The following is a 24,958-nucleotide window of genomic DNA, read 5'->3' as shown; positions in this document are numbered from 1 at the left end:
CCACAAAACCAAGGAGGCGGACGGCGGTTGAAGACGCCAAGTCGTGGAGGCACGGGCGTCGGTCTCGGGACTGACGGAGGCGACGGGCGTCGACGGCGTCTAGGGCCTCGCTGCGGGCGAGGAGGTGACGGGCGTCGGGCGGCGTCTAGGGCCGTCAGAAGGCCGAGGCGGGAACGGCGTCTAGGGCCACGGCGTGGAGGCGGGAATCTTTCCGCGCGTGAGGTTTTGGCGGTTTTCTCAAAACCGGCCATCTACCCGGGTTTCGCGGACCCTTCAAAACCGCGGACTGAATCTTCATCAAGACGGCGGCATCGCGGAGAAGACTTCGTTTCGAAGAAAGAATCTCGGCCGTCGGATGAGATCATGTACAGGGGGTGCTGCAGGCCTACCGGTCTGACCGGTCCCTGGCACCGGTCTGACCGGTCTAACACACCGGTCTGACCGGTCCAGCGCACCTGTCTGACCGGTCCCGCGGGTATAAATACCCCTTCACTTGTGTTAGGTTAATTGCGGTTTTTGTAATCTGTTCGTGGACTCTCTGTTTCTCCAGGCCGCCGCCCCTGCGTCTCTCTCCCTCTGTTCCTCTCGTTTGAGTTGATTTTGTCCATGGATTGTTGAAACCTTGTAAGGGATTTGATTGGGAAAGGAGGCCCTATCCTCCTCGTGCCCTCTGGGCTTTCGATTCGATTCAATCCCCTGGTTTTGTGCCTTGTGCAATGGATTTTCGATTTCGTTTTTGGCACACTTGATTGTGAGGAGGCTACGAGTTCTTAGCTGTGATTCCCGTGCATCTAGCCCTGTCCTACACCCTCTGGAATCACGAGCTCTTTCGAATTCGAATTCTCAAGAATCGTTGATCTTTAGGACGAGATCTTTTGGGGATATGTTCACGGGGTAGGGGCGAAGCAATCCCCCAAGTTTCACCGATTTTCGTGGTCGTTTGCTCGAGATTCAACGTTTGAATCAAATCTCTCGGGGGTTTTCTGGGTGCTACCGGTCAGACCGGTAGGCACGACCGGTTAGACCGGTCCAGCGCACCGGTCAGACCGGTCCAGCACACCGGTCAGACCAGTCCAAGCAGATCAGTTCTGCAGTTTTTCCGATTCGCTTCCGTTTTGCTTCGTGTTTTCGCTCGCTCGTTCGAGGCCTTTTCAATAGCTACTCCAAACTTTGGTCAGAACGCTTGAGTGCTTGGGCGATTTTGGGACATAGGCTGACGATTCGAATTTCGAAGAAATTTTGATCGGCTCCCATTCACCCCCCCTCTGTTCGCTGGCTTCGGTCCCACAATTGGTATCAGAGCTCGGTTGAGGTTTTCAGTACCTTAACCGGTTCGAAAACCACTCGGCGACCATGGCGAGTCTTGGTAAGATCCCGGTATTTTCCGGCGAGGACTATGCCTACTGGAAGGTTCGCATGAGAGCCTTCCTGCAGAGCATGGGAGCCGAGGTCTGGGAGATTACCAAGAACCAGCTTTACGAGGTGCTGGCTGTTCGGACCACGCCTCTTCAGGTGACCCAGCACGAGGCTAACGCCAAGGCCGTCAATGCCTTGTTCGCTGGCGTTTCTCGTGCGGAGTTCTCACGCGTCCAGGGTTTTCAAGAAGCCCACAAGATTTGGACGTGTCTTGAGAACTACCACGAGGGTACACCTCAGGTGAAGGCCAGACTGTTCGAGACTCACCGGCATGAGTACGAGAACTTCACACAGGAGCCGGGTGAGAGCATTGACCTGATGTTCAGTCGTTTTCAGTCGATTGTGAACAAGGTCAATGCGAACAGATCTGCTGGTGCCCTTGAGTACACAGAGCACGAGAAGGCCCTTAAGTTGCTTTACGCACTTGATCGCTCTGTGTGGGATCTCAAGGTGAACACCATCATTGAGTCTGCTGGCTATGAGACTCTGACGGTGAACGAGCTTTTCAGCAAGCTCAAGGCCACGGAGGTGGATAACCAGACACGAGCCAAGCTCAATGGTGCCCCTCCTTCCAAGAGCGTCGCTCTTGTGACTGGCCCAGGTGGATCGAGCTCTAACGCTAACTCTGCTCTTGACTTTTCTCTTGCCTCTTTGCCTTCTGTTTCAGATGAGCAGCTGGAGACGCTGGGCGACGACGACTTGTGCCTCCTAATCAGCAAGTTCCAGCGCGTCTACCACAACAGGCAGAGGAAGAAGAACCCCGGGTGCTACAACTGCGGCGATCTGAACCACTTCGTCGCCGATTGCCCCAAGAAGTCCGGCGGTGGCCAGAACAACTCCTTCGACTACTACCGCCACCGCGACCGCGATGAGGGAGGCTCCAACAAGGAGCGTCGGCGCCACAAGCACCGCAGTCGTGACCGGGGAGGACGCTTCGACAAGGAGTCGCTCAAGAAGCGCTTCCAGTACAAGGCCAAGAAGCGGGAGAAGGCCTTTCTGGCGCAGCTCAGCGACCTCGACAAGAGCTCCGACACCGACCGCTCTTCTTCATCGACCTCCGACGACGACGACAAGAAGAAGAAGAAGCGGGACAAGGAAGCCACCGGCTCCATCGGCCTTTGCTTGGCGGCCGGTCGGCGCAAGAGCTTCTGCACCATGGCGGGCGAAGCCGATGGTGCTCGTGCGTCTTCGGGTGGTCACGCTACACCGACGCACTCCGGCTCTTCTCCTGGATCCGAGAGCGATTCAGAGGTAAACTCCACGATCGACCTGCTTGATACAGAGGTTAGGGAGTTGTACACTGCTCTCGACAACCAGAAGAGGCTGCTTAAGGAAGCAGCTAGAGAGCGTAGAAAGCTTAGGGCTGAGCTGGCTTGTGCTAGGGAGAAGTCTAGTGAGGATGAGTGCGCTGGCTGCATATCTCACATGAACGATCTTGTTGCTCTTCGGGCCAAGCATGATGAGAACGTCGCGGACTTAGATGTTGCTAAGATTTCGCTTGCTGACGTTTCTCATGAGCTCGCTAAGGCCAAGCATGAACTAGAACTGGTTAAGGATGCTCCTATTGTTAGCGATGTACTTGAATGCGAGGAGTGTCCTATCTTCAAGTCTGATCTAGCTTCTTTGCAGTCCAAGTTTGCTACTGTTGTGTGCGAGCTAGAGGAGATGAAGTCTAGGCCAGTTTTGCTTGGTGCTTGTAAGCTTTGTCCCACGCTTAGGTTGGAGCTAGAGGAGAAGAACGCTTTGATCAAGTCTTTTGGAAAGACTAAGGTCATAGAGTCTAGCCCACCTATTGACTGCTCTGTTTGCCCTGGTTTGATCTCTGATTTGGATAATCTTGCGGTAGAGAAAGCCAACCTGGAGAATGTGAATACCTATCTTAGGGCAATTCTTAGTTGGGTTTCTGCTAGTGAGCCGCAGTTGGGCATGATGATCAAGCAGTTCAAGCGTGGTGATGGGTTTGGGGTCGGTTACACATACACGAAGTCAGACTTTGACAGGTTGTATGGTAAGATCGGCAAGGCTGCTGGAAACACTGCTAGCACGAGCACATAGCCTTCGCTTGTTGACCCCGCGGATCGTGTGCTTAAAGAACCACCGAAAGCACCTCCGCAGAAACAGGTTTGGGTTCCAAAGCCCAATGCGCTGAGGAACCCCCTCGACATGCTCCCTGCTGCCACAGCCCAGGTTGCCCAGAAGAAGGGGGCTGCTCCTCCCCGACCGCAGGCTAGGCCTCCACCTCCCAAGCGTGAGGTGAGGTACCACTGCGAGTTCTGTGACAGGGAAGGTCACTTGGAGGAGTTTTGCTTCAGGAGGAAGCGGGCTGTGAGGAGAGAGCAGGAGAGACGGAACGCGGACATGTACTCTGCTCGGGTGCATGGTCCTTCTCGGCGTGGTGATAGGCGAGATGCTAGGGCGCGCCGTGTAGGTGGAGGTCAGGGAGACGGTGGTGGTTACCGTGCTCCGGCGGGTGGTCGCTTTGCCGGCCGTGCTCCTGGTCGTTTTCAGTACGGCTATGGACCACGGGACCGAGGCTTTGGAGGAGGTTTTGAGGCTCCACGCTTTCCTCGCGGTGGTGTTCGTCAGTCACGCGGTAGACGGGACGGGGGATACGCTTTGTCTAGTTTTGCTAACCCTTCTGTAGAGCAAATGGCTCGACACTGGTTTGCTTCTCACTTTGCTAACCCCAGTGTTGAGACATTTGCTCACCCTTTGTCTCACTACTGATGTGCAGGTCGGAGGCTTGGAGAACAGGTGGATCATGGACTCCGGTTGTTCGTGCCACATGACCGGAAATGACAAATGGTTCTCCAGCCTCACCTCGATGCGCTCAAAGGAGTACATTGTGTTCGGGGATAATGGAAGAGGAAAGGTACGTGGACTTGGCGCTGTTCGAGTTTCTGATCGCTTTACCCTGAGAGAAGTTGCTTTGGTTTCGAATCTGGGTTTTAATTTGCTCTCTGTTTCGCAACTTCTTGATGAGGGGTTTGAGGTTCGCTTTAAGGAGGGCTGTTCGCGTGTTTTGGATTCCAGGGGAGATTTGGTTTGCCGGATTACACCTCGCGATCGAGTTTTCTTGGTTGACTTCTCTGGAACTCCTTTTGGCCCTTCTCATTGTTTGATGGCTGGTTCTTCTTCTGATTTGTGGAGGTGGCATAGGAGACTAGGACATTTGAGCTTCGATTTGTTGTCGAGACTGAGCTCACTTGGCCTGATCCGAGGATTGCCCAAATTGAAGTTTGAGAAGAACCTTGTTTGCCATCCGTGTCGCCACGGGAAAATGATTGCTGCTTCTCATCCGCCTGTTAATCAGGTGATGACTTCTCACCCTGGAGAGTTGCTACACATGGACACTGTTGGTCCTTCCAGGGTGATGTCTGTTGGTGGAAAGTGGTACGTGCTTGTGATTGTGGACGACTTTTCTCGCTATTCTTGGGTCTTTTTCATGAGAACCAAGGATGAGGCTTTCGAGTTTGTTCGAGACTTGATCTTGAGATTGAAAAACAAGCTACCCCAGGCCATGCGAGCGATCCGCCCTGACAATGGCACAGAATTCAAAAACACTCGTTTTGATGTCTTTTGCAGTGATCAAGGGCTTGAACACCAGTATTTTTCTCCCTACACTCCATAGCAGAATGGAGTTGTAGAGCGGAAGAATCGGACGCTGGTTGAGATGGCGAGGACGATGCTCGATGAGCATAGGACTCCTCGCAAATACTGGGCTGAGGCGGTAAACACCGCTTTTTATGTGTCCAACCACATTTTCTTGCGTGCTTTCATGCACAGGACTTCTTATGAGTTGCGGTTTGGACGCCAGCCCCGTGTTGACCATCTCAGAGTTTTCGGTTGCCGGTGCTTTGTGCTGAAAGATGGAAATCTTGATAAGTTTGAGTCTCGCTCGTCTGACGGTGTCTTTCTCGGTTATGCTTCTCACTCTAGAGCGTACCGTGTGCTGATTATTGATACTAACATCGTCAGAGAGACTTGTGAAGTCACTTTCGACGAGACTGCACCGTGCAATTCTTCTGTCTTTGAAGTGGCAGGAGATGATGAGCTCGGCACCTCCATCTTTGAAGATGAGGAGGAAGAAGCTGCAGATGGCGAGGCTGAGCTACCACGCGGGCTGTGGACCCGGCTATCTCTGCTACGAGCTCGGACGATGACGACGGCCCCGATCCGACTACGTCTACTTCACGGGGGCTGTTCGAGGAGGTGACCCAGGCTTCACCAGCTGCACCTGAGGAGGCACCAGCTTTGGTTGAGGAGGAGACGACTTCGACACGGGAAGCACCGCGACACATTCAGCGCCGCCATCCACCTCAACAGATGCTAGGTGATCTCAACGAGCGAGTCACCAGGACCAAGGTAACAAGTATCGCTAGCTTTGCTCATTCAGCGTTTGTTGCCTCTTTGAGCCCAAAGATATTGGACACGCTCTTTCTGATTCTAATTGGGTCAATGCCATGCATGAGGAACTTGAAAATTTTGAAAGAAACCAAGTTTGGGTTTTAGTCGAGCCTCCACCTGCTTGTAATCCCATCGGAACGAAGTGGGTTTTCAAAAACAAGCAGGGTGAGGATGGTTTGGTTGTTTGAAACAAGGCTCGTCTTGTTGCCCAGGGGTTTTGCCAAAAAGAGGGTATTGATTTTGAGGAAACATTTGCTTCTGTTGCTCGTTTGGAGGCTATTCGAATCTTTCTTGCATTTGCTGCTTCCAAGGGTTTTAAGGTTTTTCAAATGGATGTTAAATCTGCCTTCTTGAATGGTTTTATCGAAGAAGAGGTTTATGTAAAACAACCCCCTGGTTTCGAAAATCCCAAGTTTCCAAACCGTGTTTATAAACTTCAGAAAGCTCTTTACGGTTTGAAACAGGCTCCTAGAGCTTGGTATGATAAATTGAAAACCTTTTTGCTGGCTCAGGGCTTTAAAATGGGATGTGTTGATAAGACTTTGTTCCTCATGCGATCTGGCGCTGATTTTCTTTTAGTTCAGATATACGTGGATAATATTATCTTTGGTGGTTCTTCTCACGCTCTTGTCTCCAAGTTTTTTGAGCAGATGTCCATGGAGTTCGAGATGAGCATGATGGGTGAGTTGCAGTTCTTCCTCGGGCTGCAGATCAAGCAAACTCCTCAGGGCACTTTTGTCCATCAAGCCAAGTACACTAGAGACTTGCTGCGGAAATTCGACATGAGTGACTTGTCTCCTCAGCCGACTCCGATCAGCACATCTACAGCGCTTGATGAGGACTTGGACGGCGAGGCGGTGGACCAGAAGGAGTACAGGAGCATGATCGGCTCTCTCCTGTACCTGACGGCGACGCGACCGGACATCCAGTTCGGCGTCTGCCTCTGCGCGCGGTATCAGGCTTCGCCGCGCACCTCCCATATGCAGGTGGTGAAACGCATCTTTAGGTATTTGAAATTCACCCCTGAATTTGGTCTTTGGTATTCTGCGGATTCTTCTCTGGTTTTGGTGGGCTTTTCTGATGCCGATTTCGGTGGGTGTCGGTTGGATCGCAAGTCAACATCCGGCACTTGTCAATTTCTCGGTACATCTTTGGTGTCTTGGTCCTCTCGCAAGAAGGCTAGCGTAGCGCTTTCTTCCACAGAAGCTGAGTATGTTGCCGCTGCTATCTGCTGCTCCCAGATACTTTGGATGAAACAAACCTTGCAGGATTATGGCTTTAGTTTCGGTCGGGTTCCTATCTTTGTAGACAACATGTCAGCCATTAGCATTGCAAAGAACCCTGTCCTACACTCCAGAACCAAGCACATAGACATCCGGTTCCATTTCCTGCGAGACAACCATGAGAGAGGACACATAGACCTGATCCATGTCCCTTCAGAGAGACAAACCGCAGATATCCTCACCAAACCGCTAGAGCAGGACACTTTTGCTCGCTTGCGAGGGGAGCTTGGGGTTTGTTACCCCTTTTGATTGCTGACTTCTCTTTGGTTAGCTTTGTAGATTTTATTTGCTTCTCTTTGTTTTCTAGGTTTGGTAGTTGCATTGTGCATATGCATTGTACATGTTTGCATTTTGCATTGTCTCACTTGCACTAGCATTCTTGTATACATTGCTATGATCTTCTAGTGCCTGCTAGTGTGAGTTGATAAACTTGATCATGTATAGCTTGCTCCATTGTGTATATGACATCATCTGAGTTAAGCTATTTTGATTTGAAAATCTGAAAACATGATCACCCTGTCTTGGCTACTAGCATGTTAGGGTGTGTTGATGTGCTTTGCTATCTTATTCATGCTAGTGTGCCTTTTCGTTCAGCAATTCATACTTGAAATGATCTAAATCTGATAAAAATTGCTTGAACTGCTCATGAAATGGATTGAAAAGATCCAGGTGGGATTGCTTGTCGCACTGATCGAGCTTTCGGGACGGCTCACTTTGCACTTGTGAGAACCCGGGTAAGGCTGTGCATGACTGAAACGAGTGCTTTAAGCTTCTGATTGTCTTTTGGCATAGGCTTGGCCTCGTTGCTAAGTAAAGCATGACAAGCTTTCAACCCCTGGCATTAAGAATTGATTGAGATAAATTTGATTGAAAAAAGGAATGTTGGCAACTTGTTTTGGCTGGTTTGGCTCACCTGTATGAGTTTGAGTAGCACTGCTTTCCATTTCCTACTTGTTAGTGCTAGATCATGGGTGATGCTTTTATTTCTCCTAAACTGAACTTGTCTAGCTCTAGACTGATTTGATATACCCTGTTAAGCTAGATGCAGGTCTTGTTTATGGATGCACACGTGCTTGTTACTAGATGTTGCTCATATCCTTGTATCCCTGAATGCTCTCACTTACACCTTCTACATTGCATTCATTGCATAGCATCTGTTCAGGGGGAGTCTCGGCTTCAGGGGGAGCTTTAGGTCTTTTTAGACTTGATGTGTGCATGTGCCAACAAGGGGGAGAATTTTGAGAGAAGTGATCGAACAAGGGGGAGACTTGTTTGATTTTTGAAAAACTTGTTGTGCACAGGGCTTTGAGAGTGCATCTTTTTGGGAGAGTTGCACATGTGAGAGGGAAAAAGTTTGCTTGGGGAGTTTCTGCTTTGGTTTTGGCTCCTGGTTTTCTCGTTTTCCCTCTGCTGCTTGCATGACTGCGTTGAGCGTTACCTCTGTCCTTGAGGAGTCATGTTTTGGTTTTTGATTGATTGCGTCGAGCCGTTGCCCTTGTCTTAGGGGATCGATCTTTGCTTGAGTAAGTGACTGTTCTTGCCTTTCTGAGCTTTTTGTCACTTGCTTGAGTTCTTCTCTTTCGTGCTTCTTTGTTCTTCTTTGGTTTCACTTCTCTTGGTTCGTTTGTGGTGTGTTGACAATGCACTCATCAAGGGGGAGATTGAGGAATATTGAGTACTCTATCCTGCTTGTGCTGAGTGAATTGTCAACCGTGCGGTGTGATCGTGCGCTTGGTCTTTGGATTGCAGGTATACGGGCGTCGAGTGTCGACGGGGAGCTGCCGTGGAGGTGCTGTGGCCGATGGACCGTGCGGTGGACGGCGGTGAAGGGCAGCCGGGACCGGAGCTCGGACCGGGCGGCAGCTGTGGTGTCCACTCCTGGATCGAGGGCGCAAGCGGCGACGGAAGGCGGGTTTCTTGGTTTGCGCCACAAAACCAAGGAGGCGGACGGCGGTTGAAGACGCCAAGTCGTGGAGGCACGGGCGTCGGTCTCGGGACTGACGGAGGCGACGGGCGTCGACGGCGTCTAGGGCCTCGCTGCGGGCGAGGAGGTGACGGGCGTCGGGCGGCGTCTAGGGCCGTCAGAAGGCCGAGGCGGGAACGGCGTCTAGGGCCACGGCGTGGAGGCGGGAATCTTCCCGCGCGTGAGGTTTTGGCGGTTTTCTCAAAACCGGCCATCTACCCGGGTTTCGCGGACCCTTCAAAACCGCGGACTGGATCTTCATCAAGACGGCGGCATCGCGGAGAAGACTTCGTTTCGAAGAAAGAATCTCGGCCGTCGGATGAGATCATGTACAGGGGGTGCTGCAGGCCTACCGGTCTGACCGGTCCCTGGCACCGGTCTGACCGGTCTAACACACCGGTCTGACCGGTCCAGCGCACCGGTCTGACCGGTCCCGCGGGTATAAATACCCCTTCACTTGTGTTAGGTTAATTGCGGTATTTGTAATCTGTTCGTGGACTCTCTGTTTCTCCAGGCCGCCGCCCCTGCGTCTTTCTCCCTCTGTTCCTCTCGTTTGAGTTGATTTTGTCCATGGATTGTTGAAACCTTGTAAGGGATTTGATTGGGAAAGGTGGCCTTATCCTCCTCGTGCCCTCTGGGCTTTCGATTCGATTCAATCCCCTGGTTTTGTGCCTTGTGCAATGGATTTTCGATTTCGTTTTTGGCACACTTGATTGTGAGGAGGCTACGAGTTCTTAGCTGTGATTCCCGTGCATCTAGCCCTGTCCTACACCCTCTGGAATCACGAGCTCTTTCGAATTCGAGTTCTTGAGTTTTAGAGAAAACCCCAACCCTTTTGATCTCCTCTCGAATTCTCAAGAATCGTTGATCTTTAGGACGAGATCTTTTGGGGATATGTTCACGGGGTAGGGGCGAAGCAATCCCCCAAGTTTCACCGATTTTCGTGGTCGTTTGCTCGAGATTCAACGTTTGAATCAAATCTCTCGGGGGTTTTCTGGGTGCTACCGGTAAGACCGGTAGGCACGACCGGTCAGACCGGTCCAGCGCACCGGTCAGACCGGTCCAGCGCACCGGTCAGACCGGTCCAAGCAGATCAGTTCTGCAGTTTTTCCGATTCGCTTCCGTTTTGCTTCGTGTTTTCGCTCGCTCGTTCGAGGCCTTTTGTGTTGGGTTAGCTTTTCAATAGCTACTCCAAACTTTGGTCAGAACGCTTGAGTGCTTGGGCGATTTTGGGACATAGGCCGACGATTCGAATTTCGAAGAAATTTTGATCGGCTCCCATTCACCCCCCTCTGGTCGCCGACTTCGGTCCCACACCATGCTGTGCCATGCCATATGCAGGGGAGCCAGGCAAGCAATCGGAAGGGGAGCAGCTAGCAGGCAGCGGACAAATCATTCTGCCCAGCACGCTGAGACATTTGACCAAGGGGCTTTCGTGTAGGTAAGGTCGCTGCCACTTGCAAAGTTGGAAACAGATGGTACTGTACTGCCACCAGAACAGGTTTGGGCTTAAACTCAACTGCTAAACAGAAACAAAATGGCAATAAGAAAAAAATATTCACATAGTACTAGTTCTGACTATTCTTTCGCTTTCTCAATTCAAACAGTGAATAAAGTACTGCTGATCTCTCCTTTAAAAAACAAGAAAACTACTGCTGATCTGTAGTAGTTTGATCGTCGTTTTGCAATGCAATTTGAAACGTTGACAAAGCCGAAAAGGAAGGGAATGAAGCCAAAAGAACACATGCAGGAACCATGCATGCACAGCACTAGAATAAAGCTGAAAAAGAAGCTATGCGCCTTGCGAAAATGCCACTGCCCATTCGATCCCCTTTAGTATTTCTTTCTCTCCTTTCGATCCTCCTCCTCCCTTTCTCTCTCTGACTGCTGGAGCCGCGGCGCGTTCGCAGTGCATGCAGGGTACCATCTGGTTATCTGGTTGATCTCTGACTGGTCTGCGCCGATCCTATCCATCGATCTGCCACACTGCAGTTGGATAGGAATCCAATGCGTGCGGTGCGGGGTCGGCAGAGTACTGGACTACTGGTCGCTGGTCGTAGCAGCAGCAGCAGTAGGATAGCAGGAGTAGATGAGATGAGCCGATGCTCCATCGCCCATGCCTTGCCCCTCCCGACATGTCACTCGCATCGCATCTGTGATCCGTGGAGTTCATTTGCTGTGCCTGCGTGTGCTCGGATGGATGCAGGGAGTGCCAGGGACTGCTGGAGGATCGAGCAACCGACGACGGCGTTTTTGTTTGCGAGCATCATTTTTTTTATCATCTTGGAGTGCTGTTTAGTCCATGTTAGCGATGTGGGGATATTGTAGCGTTTCGATTCAGTTCTCAAAGGTTCTTTTTAGTTCCGCGAAAAATTCCCAAAATTTTTTACTGACGCACATTACATCGAATTTTACGATACATGCATTAAGTATTAAATGTAATTAAAAATATAACTAATTGTACAGTTTGGTTGTAAATGACGAGACAAATCTTTTAAGACTAATTACTCCATTGTTGGACAATAATTGCCAAATAAAACCGAAACATGTTACAATAACTTTTTCGCAAACTTTTCGCCAACTAAACACACCCAAAGATTTATCACCGAATTGGGATCGGACTCTTAACCTTTTCTAGAGCAATCCGCTGACTCCGGAACTAAACCCCCGGGATCCTGAAGGTACACGTATCCGATGAGGTAGACTCAGAGGACAGCATAGCAGTGTACACGGCAGGGCGACAGTGAGAGCGATCCGATTACCGGTAGTAGTATCAATCGTCATCAACCATGAGGGGGAGCTAGCATTGAAGAAGGCATTCAATAGTGGTCAAAAACGCGAAGCCCTGACCGGTGGCGTGTCCGGCAACGCCATTATATTTACTGCGATCCCCGTCTCTCTCTGAAAAGCCAGCTGGTTTCCCAGATTTTGCAGATCTAAGCCTGGTCACATCAGGCACACATTTTCTCTTGATGCTCCTCCATACGTCAGCCACACCGCTCGGTTTTCTAGATTCTTATCACGCGCGCGGCAAAATCATCACGAAAAAAGCACCGTCAGGATGTGAAGTTTTAAGTGGATCGTTGCTTGTTTGATCTCTGATGGAAATGGCCGGAGGGAGGGCCACCGAGTCCGTCTCCGATTGGACGGGGGCCCCTGCTCGCGGGGTTAACGAAAAGCACACGAAAACAACACGGTTACACACGAGAAAAGGCACCCTCATCTAGTCTAGTCCTCGTGCACTTGCCCTAAAAAAAGGTTTACTCGTGCGCTCGGAGGGGACATCAGGGGTTCACAAGAAAGCAGTAGAGGAGGAAACTTGAGGAGGAGACGTGCAAGCACACACATGTGTGGATTTTGTTGTTTTTTACTCTCCCTCTCTCCCTCCCTCCCACCAAATAAAGCGAAGCTGCTCGAGAGGCGTGAGACGTGTTTGTGACATTGATCATGGCCTGCGCCTGCTCTTTTTTTTTTCACTGTGAAAACCTGCCTGCCTTTGCCTTTTGGCAAGTGCAATCGCCCTTGGTAATTGCCTTTGCGTCGCGGTTAAGTCGAGCCCTGACTTGCTCAACCCCGGTAAAAAAGAACACGGTAATGATGGATGTTAGGGTCTCCTAGTTAGAGTGGTAGGGTTCCCACGTTCCAAATGGGGCATGCGCTGATGATGAGTAGGTTTTTGTTTAGAGATCCAGGGGTGTCAATGTTGTGCACTGGGTTTTGCAGTAGGAGCATTGCCTGAAAAAAGGACCACCCTAAAGAGTAAAGATGATTATATGACCATGCATCTCCTTGGTATGAGGAATATGGATCAAACAGGATGGTCCTAGTTCTTATTATCCTCTCATTTCTTTAGAATATTATTTATAAACATTTGTAATTTGCTCTCGTGATACTAAGGTAAAGGAAATTAAAAGGGCAGAGAGGAAAAGGTGATAAATACACAAGGCGGAAGAGGCATGTTTGGTTAAAGGGGCAGATGGTAGTGGGAGCAGTACAAGGAATGCAAGGCCAGGAAAGAGGGCAGGAAAGCGCGCGCACACATGCCCACCATCGGATCCGCGCTATCTGCTCACATTCCCTCTTTCCCACCACCACTTCGCCCCCTTTGGTCCAAACAAAACCGGAAAAGCTTTTGTCAAAATCAAAAGGAAAAAAACGGGTAAAAAGGGAGAAGAAGCTTGGGAAAGAGCCTAGGTGAAAGGATCAAATGGGTTTTCCCCCATTTCCCTTTCAAAAAATTAAAGTCATTTTCAGATTCGATTCCAGCATCATCACACAATGGGCGGGACAAAAGTTACACAAAAAAAGCAGTAAAAAAGCTAGGGATGTAGCGTCACAAAGGAAAATATTCTTGGGTCGAGATAAGGGGAGGAAAGCTATTGCACCATGGGGTCTCTTCTTTATCCTGATTTCAAGCCCACTACCAGCAGAGGCCTAGGGCGTTCTCCGCTCTCCGGAGTGGAGTCGTGACGGCTGCACACCAGACACCACCACCAGCGGCGGCGGCGGGTGATGCAGCCGTGCCGTGGTGGTGGTGCGGCGGCTGCTTGCTGGCCCTCCTCCGGTCGTCGCACGTGCAGGCGTGTGGATCAAGCCGCTAAGCTAAGCTAAGCTGCTTTCACAAGTCATAAGCCACTGTCACAAGTGGCCAGCCACATTCTTAAGAAAAGGAGGACCACTGGCTCCCTCGTCACGAACCAACTTCTCCCATATCCAGTGTGAATTGTTGGGGGACAGAGATGAGAGATCCATGGCAGCCGTGGACTGACGAATGCATGACCAAATTGTAGACGAGACCAGATGAACAAAGATTTATAGTTGTATATAAAGGAAATCCTTACTAGAAGAACATCTAGCGTTGTAGGTAGACAACTTGAGTTGCATTAGGGATGCAAGTTTCTGGGTCATTGGGTCGACACAAAACTCATTTGTTCGAGGTGATCCGAGTTTTAAAGAAGAGGAAAAAAAAGTTGCTAATAAATGAGCTAATAAGGTGGTCAAAGACACCACACTGATGACTGGCCCACGTCCCACGCACCCCCACCCAAGTTTCATGGAACGTTCTGGGTCATAGCTGAAAGGGAACAGATCGTCCTCCCCTGAACATGGCTGCAGTGCAGACGGATGGATCCACCTCATGAAAGGGAGACGCATGAGCGAGCCCCCCTAACAACGCAAGGGCAAGCGTGTTGTCAAAGCCACAACAGGACTCTGAAAAAAGGTGTGGACGGGCGTTTACTCTATCTGTTCGGAGTTCAGATCATCAGCAAGCAGGACGACGAACGATACGAGGACCACTGCTCAGCACTCGCTCACTTGGCAGATCAGCTGCTTCACTTCGCTTCGCTAGACCTACCTAACAGCGAGCGAGATTGATTAGCTAGCTAGCATTCAAACTGGAACAGGCATGTAATCCAAAGGGGACGCATTGAAATGTGCTAAAGCCTGGAGGGGATGATTGATCTAGCTAGTCCTTGGCTTGATGAAAGCAATGCAAAGCGAGGACATGCGGATGGAGTTTAATGCAAATCTTGGGGGGCTTTAATCAGGGACGATGGATCCGTGCTTTGTGCTGCTTTTGTTTATGGCAACACTGGGGTGTATGGGTACATGGCTTTATAACAGGCGGCAGAGCAGACGGGGCACGCCCATGCAGTGTATCTCGGTACCTGCCTGCTGTAGTGCTGCTGCTCACATAGAGCTTGCAAACACAGTGCTGGTACAGGAGGACATGGAGGGGCCCTGACACATTTATATATGCAGCAAGGGAAACATTTTTCAGAGCGTAAACAAGTTACAAAGGAATCACCACATTATTAGTGTCTTTCAAAAATATTAGCACTTTATTTAGCTCTGGTGTCAGCATCTGATGGACTAGTTGCATGATGGGCTCTAGCTACTATCTGGTCACAGTCATTGCATTTGATGTCAGTATGTTGATCATATGGTCATGTGCAGTGCCATGCCTCTCCTTGTTTTTCTGCAAAGGAAATGGGTCAGGGTGCTAAACCTAACTCTGGAAACCAGGCACGCAATCAGCAACAAACACCGACCTAATCCATGTGCAATGCAGGCGTGACCTCCCAATAAGGCAGTAACTTACCATGGCAGGCAAGGCAGCGGCAGTACCAGGCCCTAGTCTCTGACTGTACTCTTTAGGATAGGTGAGTACACTCCTCCACTAATCTCCCGGCGCTGCTGCTGGGCTGCCTACCCAACCCAACCCACATCAATTGCCTCTGCTCAGTTATTAGTAGTTGGCGCCCGAGACCAAAAGGCTGCAGCGCCTTTAACCGCACCACATGATCACTACGACCTATCGGCATGCAGCAGCAGCGGCAGCACCAGCTGCTGCTCCTACCTCACCGGCCACAGGTTTGCGTTTGGTTTGGTTGCTTCAGGTTCAGGCAGCCGCATCCGCATGAATGCGTGGGGTCTCGGGGGCACGGCACGCACGACATGATCGATCGATCGCCTCGAACCCCAGGGCACCTCGCTCGCTAGCTGCCAGAGGTGGATGTGGATTAGAGCGCACGAAATCGGAGCAGATTAGCTGCTGCCTAGTTCTGACGTTTTCTGCCTGAAACCCTTCCTATCAGTGCCTGTGATCTCGGTTCTGGTTGGTGTTATCAACTGCTCTTGCTTCCATGGTGGGCAAAATAAAAAAAATGCTGGCAAGTATCTGTTTTTTAAATGAAAAATAATGGACGTATGGTTTTATGGGGGGAAAAGGATGCTATCAACTGCTTTTCCATGGAGTATGTTTTATTATTTGAAAGGAAAAAAAAAACAATCCACGCGCACGCAGTATCTTTCCCCTGGACTGCGTTGTCATGGAGAACCGGAAACAGGTGGGGGCGTGTGTTCTTTATGACTTTTCGACTCTTTCTTCGTCGTCATTACGAAATGAACCTAGGCTTTGCCTTAACAGTCAACCTGATTTGACATTGCATAGACTTGAGCTGCCTTCAACTAGAAATGCAGCCATTTCCAAACAAGGCCGGACAAGACCAGCGAGCAACAAGAAGCTCATAGCAAAACCACAAACCAGACAATCAGAGGGCTAATTAAGTGGTTTAAGGCACCCCTTTTTTCACCCTCTTCCAATCAAGCATGTATATCATCTGAAAGTACTACCGAAAAGCTTAGCAAAAGTTGCCACAAATTATTTTCTTGTGGCGCCGCCAGGTACCAGAGTTAAAACAAAAGGGCCTGATCTCTGCATGCATGGCTCATGCATGTGAGGCAGGAGGGACACGCATCAAGGCCAAAAGTGGCGCCGAGGGTTGGTTGGGTTTTTGTACCACCTACCAAGTGTGGTGTGCAATGACTGGTGAGCGAGTGAGTCCTCTAATAGGGCAAAAGTTTCAGGGCCCCAACTGGCAACCGGGCTGATGAGAGGAACACGAACACCCAAGTCAAGGGCACGAGCATCTGCCCGTTGCTGTCCAATTAATCAGCTTCCTTGCTATCACAGCCAAAGCAGCCGGCCGGCCGGGAAAAAGAAGAGCACAAGTGAAGGAAAGGGGCGGCCCCAGGCAATGAAATGCTGCTGCCCGGGCCACCACCAGCATGCCCGGCTTAACTGCTTAGAGCAAGTATTATGGAGCCACGTTAAGCCACGTTAGTCGGCAAAATGGAGATCCACACATCAGCTCGATCTGACGCGGGAGGAGAGAGAAATCAAGAGAGAACGAAGTCGGCGATTCACTCGACGCCAGCTGAGGCGATCGATTTGCACTGTGCGCCTGCCGACCACCTTTCCCATTGCTCCATGTTGCCGGCAGACTCTATAGAGGATTGAATGGTACGTGGGGTCCACCACCACCGCAGCTGATCTGGCGTTTGAGACGCCGACGAGCGGGCGTAACTATAAGCCCTGCTCTCACTTGCAAGTGCAGAGGGGGAAGAAAACACTGGGAATTGATCGGGCACGACCGTCCAAAAGGTGTGGTCAGTGTGTGGCCTCACATGCGTGATTGCAGTTGCAGAGAGCCACTGATGCTGGATCGGAGATTGGATGGATGGCTTCAGAGCTTCCTTCACATCTCGTGGAAATGATGGCGGCTCACATGCGTCGCAACTGTCATTTGTGGCCAGATGCACAGTTAACACCACTGTTTGCCTGGGGGCCAGGGCAGATAGATCATAGATGGATGGGGGGAGCATCAGCTGGGACCGGCATGGTGGTGTTGCCCTGATCACAAGGGAAACCCACTGTTTACTGGATTTGATCGGCGCATCAGGACGACACTGACACACTGGCACACACATAGAACTAGCTGCATCATGCCATTACCATGTAAGCAGCTTCGTTCTCCTGCTACATGTTTAGTGTGATGGTGTCATGCGCATTGATCGGCTCTCAGCAGCAGCAGCTGCTGCAGCAGCACCTTCTGCGTGTAATCACTGTGTATAAATGTGCCTGATTGCTTGTGGCATGCGTTGCAAGATGCTTGCTAGTATGTTACAGCCTGTACGGCCCTGTTTAGTTCTAAAAAATGTTTGGATTTTCACACTGTAGCACTTTCGTTGTTATTTGACAAATGATGTCTAATTATAGATTAATTAGGCTTAAAAGATTCATCTCGTGTTAATCAGTTAGATTGTATAATTAATTATTTTTTTAACTGTATTTAATATTCTATGCATGTGTCCAAATATTTAATGTGACGGATACTGTAGGAATTTTTTTGGAACTAAACACAGGGTTTGTGTTTGTGGGTGCAGTGCATGCACCATGGTTGTTGTCACTGGCCACCATCATGTTTGAATCGGGGGCTCATGCGGGTACAGCGGCGGGGTCTCCGTCGTCTACACCAGCACCTGATCAGCTGTCCGGTGGCCGCTTGCTGCTGCTGCTGTTGCAAACTAGCCTGTCTCCCGTAGGTATAGGAGCACTGTTGTTCCAGCTGGATTGGCTACTCGCCGGCCGAGTCAACACGAGAGGAAATCGGAGTGCCGCTGGATGGCTCCGAGAAAAATGGGACCCGTCTGTCACCGGCGGCAGGAGCAGTAGCAGCAACGCCGCGCCAATGGCCGGCGAGATCGGAAGCGTAAATGTCTCTGACGACGCATGTCCGAGCCTGACGTCGGGCACAAGGAAGCCCGGCCCCTTCCTGTACTGCACGAATTGAACCCAATTGATCGATCTGTGATTGCTGAATGTGTTGACAAAAACGCAATCAATTTGGTACGCTGATGGCGGCCATGCTTCGTCGTCCTCACATGAGACGATCGAGAGGCCAGCCAGCCCAGCCCAGCCAGGTGGATCGATCGACCGAGCCATCGCTGCGTGCAGCGCACACTAATGGTGCATGGATCCGGCACGGAGCTGTCGAGGCATGGCCCCATGCGGCGTAGGCGCCCATGCGCGCCATGGTCCGGTCGGCACACTGTTGCTGCTGCTGCCGGCCGCCACCGCCAGCGCCGCTCCTCCATCCCCGCGCGCAATCAGCAAGCTTGCGGACGAAGCGTTCCTCCGCCCCGTCCGTCCATGGATCGATCCCTACCAGGCGCGTGCGGGCCTTCTTGAAGGCGCGTGCGGGCGCCCTCGTCCTCGCGGCCGGCCGGCGGCGGGCCAGGGACGCGATCATCGGCCATGAGTGCGGGCCGAGAGGACGTGGGTTAGGTCCTAGGAGACCGGCCGGCCGGTACCTGCAGTTGCGGCACCAACCCGTCTCATCACCGGCGCGCGACGCCCCGGCGGGCGGGGCCGGAGCTTTTCGTGATCTGCCAGGAACGCCTGCCTGCCTGCCTGGGGTTTAGGTGCACGTAGGTGACGGGAAGGATGGGATGCTAACATGGAGCAATCACGGCCGGCCTGCCGCTCGGGGTCAGGGGCCAGCGACGGGGACGGGACGGAGCCCCCCCGCGCGCCCACCCACGCGGCGGCGACGAGGAAAAATGCGCCGCGGGGCATGTGCGCCGGCCGCGCCCCCCTACCGGGAGACCAGCCGCGTCAACAGTTGGGGGACTGATGGCTTGGGAGGCCGGGTGGATGCACACCAGATCGTCCGAGAACAACCGGTCGGCTAATGGCATCGTTCCTCCTGGTCTTGGTCAGTCGTGGCAATAAGGCTGAGGCTACTGCTGGGTCCGCATCCGATGTCTGAATCCTAAAGCAAGCAGCATCCTGGTCTTTTGGGGAGGAGTCCGCAACGATAAAAGTAATTGGAGTAAAGCAACCTTTTCCAAACTGTAATTACCATTCAAGAATGATGAGCATAAATATAGCAATCTTATTTTCTTATTTTTTAGAATTTTTTTAGAACATAGCACAGCGCAGCAGATTCAATGTTCCTAAGCCCAACGGTCCAAATCATTTTCTACTTGCCGGCCCAATATATTCTCTATTCCTTTCTTTCCTTATCTTCCCTCCTGGGCCGGGCCGCAGCTAACTTTGCCGGTCTCCCAGGTGGCCCGCTCGAGGCCACACAAAAATTCCGGAGCGCCCCTCTCTGATCGGACTCGGCGACGGCGATGGCAGTGACCCAAGCTCGGCGAGGGTGAACAATCGGCGGCGGCAGCGGCGGCGGCGATAGGATCTGACACCTGAGGCCATCAGTGGGTGCGATCCATTCGGCATCGGCGACACCGAGATCTATTCCTGCAGGCTGCAGCCCGTCTCCCTCCGATCCGCAACTAATGCCAACAAGGACGGCATGCCGCAACTGCTATCTTCATCCATGCAGCTCGCGGCTGCACTTGCGCTGCTAGTAGAGAAATAACAATGCATTCACACGTTTGAGCAAGAAGAAGTAGCCCTGATGCTCCACGTCGGCAGCAGGAAATGGCAGAGTATAGCAGGGACCAAACCTTTCACATCTCTGAAACTCGGCATCCAAGTTATTGCAAATGTCTATCAATCCGGCTGTTTCGGCTTAAAATAAATGCATGATCCAGCAAGTTAAGTTACACACAAGTACTTAAAACACACCAACGACTAAATAAACAAACTTCACCTAGAGGTGACCTCCTTATTTCTTAACAAAACCTGGGGGAAATAAAATCAGATACAAGGTTTCGATCAGACCGAATGGGTGCCATGTAGCAAAGCAACCAAGACAACTTGTTCCAAGACATCTTTATTTGGGCTTCTTCGTTTGACATGTGTATTCCCATCTGAAAGGCAAAAGGACAGGCGCCTCGAAGCTGCACCACTACATTCATTCAAGGCAGCGCACCATCTCGCATTTGCATGAGTAAAATTTCACCTGAACGAAAAAGGTTAGGGCACGTGGCCGTGTCAAATTTGCTTGCACATACAAAGGAAATACATATGTTATGTACAGAAAGCAACAGCAGATTTTTCAAATTGGCAATTAAGATCAATACCTCTTACACTGGTAATGAAATGTAGTGATCGTAACATTTCCCAGGTATCTACCCCTCTTCTTCATCATCTGTGGAACTCTCTTCCGTGTCCTCTTCCATTATTCCCAGGATAAATACCCTGGGATGATTGGGGTTGGCATTTGCTTCATTCCTTATGGCAGCCGCTGCAGCCTTGCTTTCGGAAAATGTCGCGCCTCCATCGTCAAGTTCAACCTCGGCATGTTTCAGACATGGGAGATGGTTAATACCTAAGCTAAACCCATAGGCTTTAGCCACTGACACAGAGAATGGCACCTCAAGCTTCTCGAGCTTTGGCATCGCCCCTTCTTCAAACTTCACATATGTTGGCCTTGTGACATAAGATGAACTAGTTAAAAGGCAGAATTCCTTCAAACATGGGAATGCATGGCCTCTGACAATAATCCTTTCATTTTGGGCACCCTGGAATGTTAACACCAGAGAAAGCAAGGCACGCATCTCTCCAAGTACGTGCAGATCCTCCTCCATTATTTCCACTAAATTAATATTTAGGTATGCAAGGCCGGTGAGTTTTGGCGTAATCCACTTTGGCATCTTCGGAAAATAATAGCTAGTGGTCATCTGAAATCTTTGGAGAGAAGATGGCAGAGGGGACCAAGAATCTAAGAACTGGAGTGGTGTTGAGTTGGCAGCATGTATCCATAAAGACTGGAGTTTGCATCCGCCAAGCTTGCATAGAGAGGAAAGTAACATCTCTTCATGCTTTTTGTATTTCTGAGATCCTCTGCCGTCCAGCTCTATATGGAGTTCTTGCAAAGCTGTCAGATTCCCCAACTCCTCCACTGCACCTAATGAATTCTCGATAACATTAAAGCCTGAGATCACCCGTAAGTTCCTCATATTTCCGATTCCATCTGGTATCTTGGTTGTAGCTTTAAACCAAGAATGTTCATGGGAATACATACTACCGTATCTTGCAATGAGTAGATGCCGTAGCTTAATGAGCTGAACAATCTCGGGTGGCAACTCTTTGATGTATGTATTGCTAAGATCTAGCGTCTCTAGACCATATAGCCTCACAATTCCTGATGGTAGCTTCGACATGTCAGTGCCCCTGAGGCTTAAGTACTTCAGCTGGAAAAGTTTATCTATGCCATTCGTATCATACTCTTGCATATTTTGGCACCCTTGAAAATCTAGCACACGCAAAGCTTCAAAGCCAACGAGACTAGGCAAGTATTTGATGCAAGCTGATGCTGTCACCGTTAGAGACCGAACATGACTTAAATCTTCATTTGCCAATACAGATGCCAGCTCTTGGTCAATATGATGGATTGACAGTCGCCGAATAAGACCATGACGATTTGCTACATCAGTCTGCCCGTGGCCCACGAAAGTGATGAAATTATCTTCAATCGATTTTGAAATGATGAGCTCTAGCATCATGTCGTGAACTCGACAAGCACGAGCCTTACCATCATAGCCAACTTTCACTGGTTGGACCATGCTCTTGTTGATTAGCTCATAGAAGTGGTTCTCGGCGACCTCTTGTTTGCTATGTCCACGCTCTTCGCAAATAAAGCCTTCTGCTATCCATCGCCTCACTAAACACTCTCTGTCAATGACTGTATCCTCCGGAAATATACTTAAATATAACAAACAGGTCTTCAGATTAGGTGGAAGATCATTGTAGCTAAGGGATAATATACTATTCATTCCCTCCAAGCTTGGGTTTTTTTCCAGTGCAGAACCAATAGACCTACTGACCCTCTCCCACTCATCTTTGATCTTCGGTCGGTTTGCCAACAAACTTGATATACTGATAATGGCCAATGGTAGGCCTCCACATTTCTTCAATATTTTAATTGAAATTTGTTTTAGCACATCAGGGCAGCAGTCCTCGGAACCAAATATTCTTTTGAAAAACAACCTTTTGGAGTGAAGATCACTTAGGGCTTCCATTTCATAGATGCGGTAAAAATCATCTCGCGGACAACATGATCTTGCCACCTCAACAATTCGTGTAGTAGCTATAATTCTGCTAGACAAATTATTCTCCGGGAAAGCATATTTAATAGTGTCCCATGCTGATATAGACCATATATCATCAATAATGATGAGGTACCTATAAGTAAAATATTGTTAGCCAATTATGAAAAGAGTTCAAGTAGGAATGCATGAACATCATGCTAAGGCTAGTCATTGTTATGGGGAGTTCAATTTGTTGTTTTCAAAAGTGGCACACTATCTATAGAGGATTGAGTTGAAGAATGAAAGAATTGTTGTTTCATGCTAAGAAAGTGGTGGTACACCATCTATAGTGGCACACTTACGCGTGTTTTTTTTTACCATTTGATTCCTTTTCACAGCAATATAGCCGGTTTATCTTACTGTTACTATTTGGAGGCTCCTTTTGAAGCCTCCAAGTGAGCCACTTATGATCCTAGGTGGACAGTCTAAAAAATAGAGAAATTCTACAAATTCTCACAAAAATCAGAAACATCCGACCATCAATTCGGCAACTCTAATCATAATAGTCATTGGATCTATTATCTTTTTCTAATAAATTACCCACTTTTGCCATTATGAAAATAAACTAAAGTAACCCCTAAACATATATATCTAAATTACCCACGTCTGCCATTATAAAAAGTAATCTAAAGTAACCCCTAATCTTCATATAAATTACCCACTTATGCTATTATAAAATAATATCAAATAACCCCTTAAGTTTTCATATATATATTATCCATTGATAACATAATAAAAATTAAATAAACCCTAATTCTGAATCAAAATTATATTATTATAATAAAATCTTAAAGCGCATCAATATAAAATTTTAAATCATTATCAATATATTATTTATGTTATTGTTTATATAAAAATATTAACCATAATGTGTTTGTCACCATATATTCATGTATAAGAGAAAAGATAAGAATATCAATTTTCATGTTGTTCACATAGCTCGAACAAAGTGTTCAATTAAATACATATCAAACATATATGAAGGTGTGATACAAAGTGAAAAAAATTATTAGTAACTAAACCTATCACATTTATTACAATTACATAATGATAAATATGTATCTTTACAGTACTGGATTCAAATATTTAATTGGTTAAAGAGAGTGTGAGATAGATAATTATTAGATATCTCTAACTAGTCTGTACGGGAGCACAGATTGATACACTAGTTTACCTAAAAGAAATATATAGTCGATCGGTCTAGTATGAAGGAACGATCCTAAAACCTAGATAGTTTCTTGAATGAAATTACCTCTTATCTTGTAGCAGTTCCCTTAGCTTCGCAATAAATTTCTTTTCATCCCAAGTGTCAATATCTTTTGTAAAATCTTCCTTGCAAGGCACCTGGGAAATCACAGCCTTCATAATGTTCTTCACATTCGGCTTTTGAGAGATTGAGACGAAAGCCTGACAGTGAAAATGCCCTTGGATCTTGCGACAGACCTCCTTTGCCAACGTTGTCTTTCCCAACCCTCCAAACCCAACAATAGACAGGACCTTGAGATTCTTCGTTGAGCTATCTTTCTCTTCCACCATCCAATTGACAAGATAGTCTCTCGGACCATCAATGCCCACAAGGTGTTCTTCCTCGACAAAAAGCGCAGACAACCGGGGATCCACGGCGCAATGCTCAAAGGTACCACTACCAGCAATATCGTCCAGCTTGTAGCTGCTCTTGAGCTCTTTCACCTCCTTGACACGAGCCTTCAGGTCGTCAATTTGGTTGGCTATTCCGCGGCGAGACCCAAGAGTCTTGAGTCGGCGAGCAGTCTTGCGGAAGAACTCCTTAAAACCACCATGGTGACTGCCGTTGCCAAGGTGGTGGACGAACTTGTCAATGACATCCTCGGTGTCATAGGCCAGCTCCCTCACCAGTGCTGTCCATACCTTCCCTTGGACATCAGGATGTTGTAGCATGGCATACTTCTGGACTGCAGCATGCATGCTCATCAGCTCAGATCTGAGTGACCGGATCTCACGGCGGACACCTTTGAGGCGGACACACTCGTCGGCGAGCAGAGAGGTGAGCTTCCCCAGTAGGGGACCCAACACGCCATGAGAAGCGCTCACCACCTCCATTGATCTCTGTGCTCCTATACTACACTCTGCGATCCATGTGGTTTGTGTTGTGTGCGCTAGGAGCGGAAAGAAGTGAGGGAAGATTGAAACAGGAACATACAGGACCAAGGAATAACTGGTTGCTTACTGGCTAACGATGGTTAGTTCAGAAGGTCAACATTTTTGAGGTGGAGGGAATACTTCGTAAGCTGCAAACTTTTCATTTTTTACTCGTCTAACGATGTCTCACCCCCCACGCGCTAGCAGCCAAAAAGATCCCATCAACAATGCATCTTGCCGGCCACTTGTACATTTGATTAGGCTTCGTGCTGTGCCAGCAATTTAATATGCTAATCATCCAAACCCCTATTAGCTAGTGATCCCAGCTTTCATGTCTGAACCCACGTGCCGGATGGATTATATATCGTCGGATGCTGCCAAAGCCCATGTTACATTTGTGAAACCATGGACCAGCAAGCAGTTC

The 24,958-nt window shown here is 49.3% G+C and overlaps 1 protein-coding gene across 1 annotated transcript; it reads right to left on the bottom strand.

The window, feature by feature from the left end:
• Positions 1 to 19,895: 19,895 nt before the first annotated feature.
• Positions 19,896 to 24,692, bottom strand: LOC120709087 (disease resistance protein RGA5-like). Its single transcript, XM_039994607.1, has 3 exons — positions 23,669 to 24,692; positions 20,407 to 22,510; positions 19,896 to 20,285 (listed from the first exon to the last, which is right to left on the bottom strand). The coding sequence occupies exons 1-2, from the start codon at positions 24,493 to 24,495 to the stop codon at positions 20,455 to 20,457; spliced, it is 2,883 nt and encodes a 960-aa protein (XP_039850541.1). The 5' UTR covers positions 24,496 to 24,692; the 3' UTR covers positions 19,896 to 20,285; positions 20,407 to 20,454.
• Positions 24,693 to 24,958: the final 266 nt, after the last annotated feature.

Source organism: Panicum virgatum, chromosome 5K (genome assembly GCF_016808335.1).
Source record: "Panicum virgatum strain AP13 chromosome 5K, P.virgatum_v5, whole genome shotgun sequence".
In the NCBI taxonomy this organism is placed as follows: Eukaryota; Viridiplantae; Streptophyta; class Magnoliopsida; order Poales; family Poaceae; genus Panicum; species Panicum virgatum.
Note: the sequence above shows the minus strand (reverse complement) of the source record. Positions and strands in the feature narration are given on the sequence as shown.

Excerpts from the sequence above, each read along its gene's own strand:
- LOC120709087 (XM_039994607.1), bottom strand. The coding sequence starts at position 24,495 with ATGGAGGTGGTGAGCGCTTCTCATGGCGTGTTGGGTCCCCTACTGGGG. Across the intron at positions 22,511-23,668 it reads GAACTGCTACAAGATAAGAG|GTACCTCATCATTATTGATG; the intron begins GTAATTTCATTC and ends TTTTACTTATAG.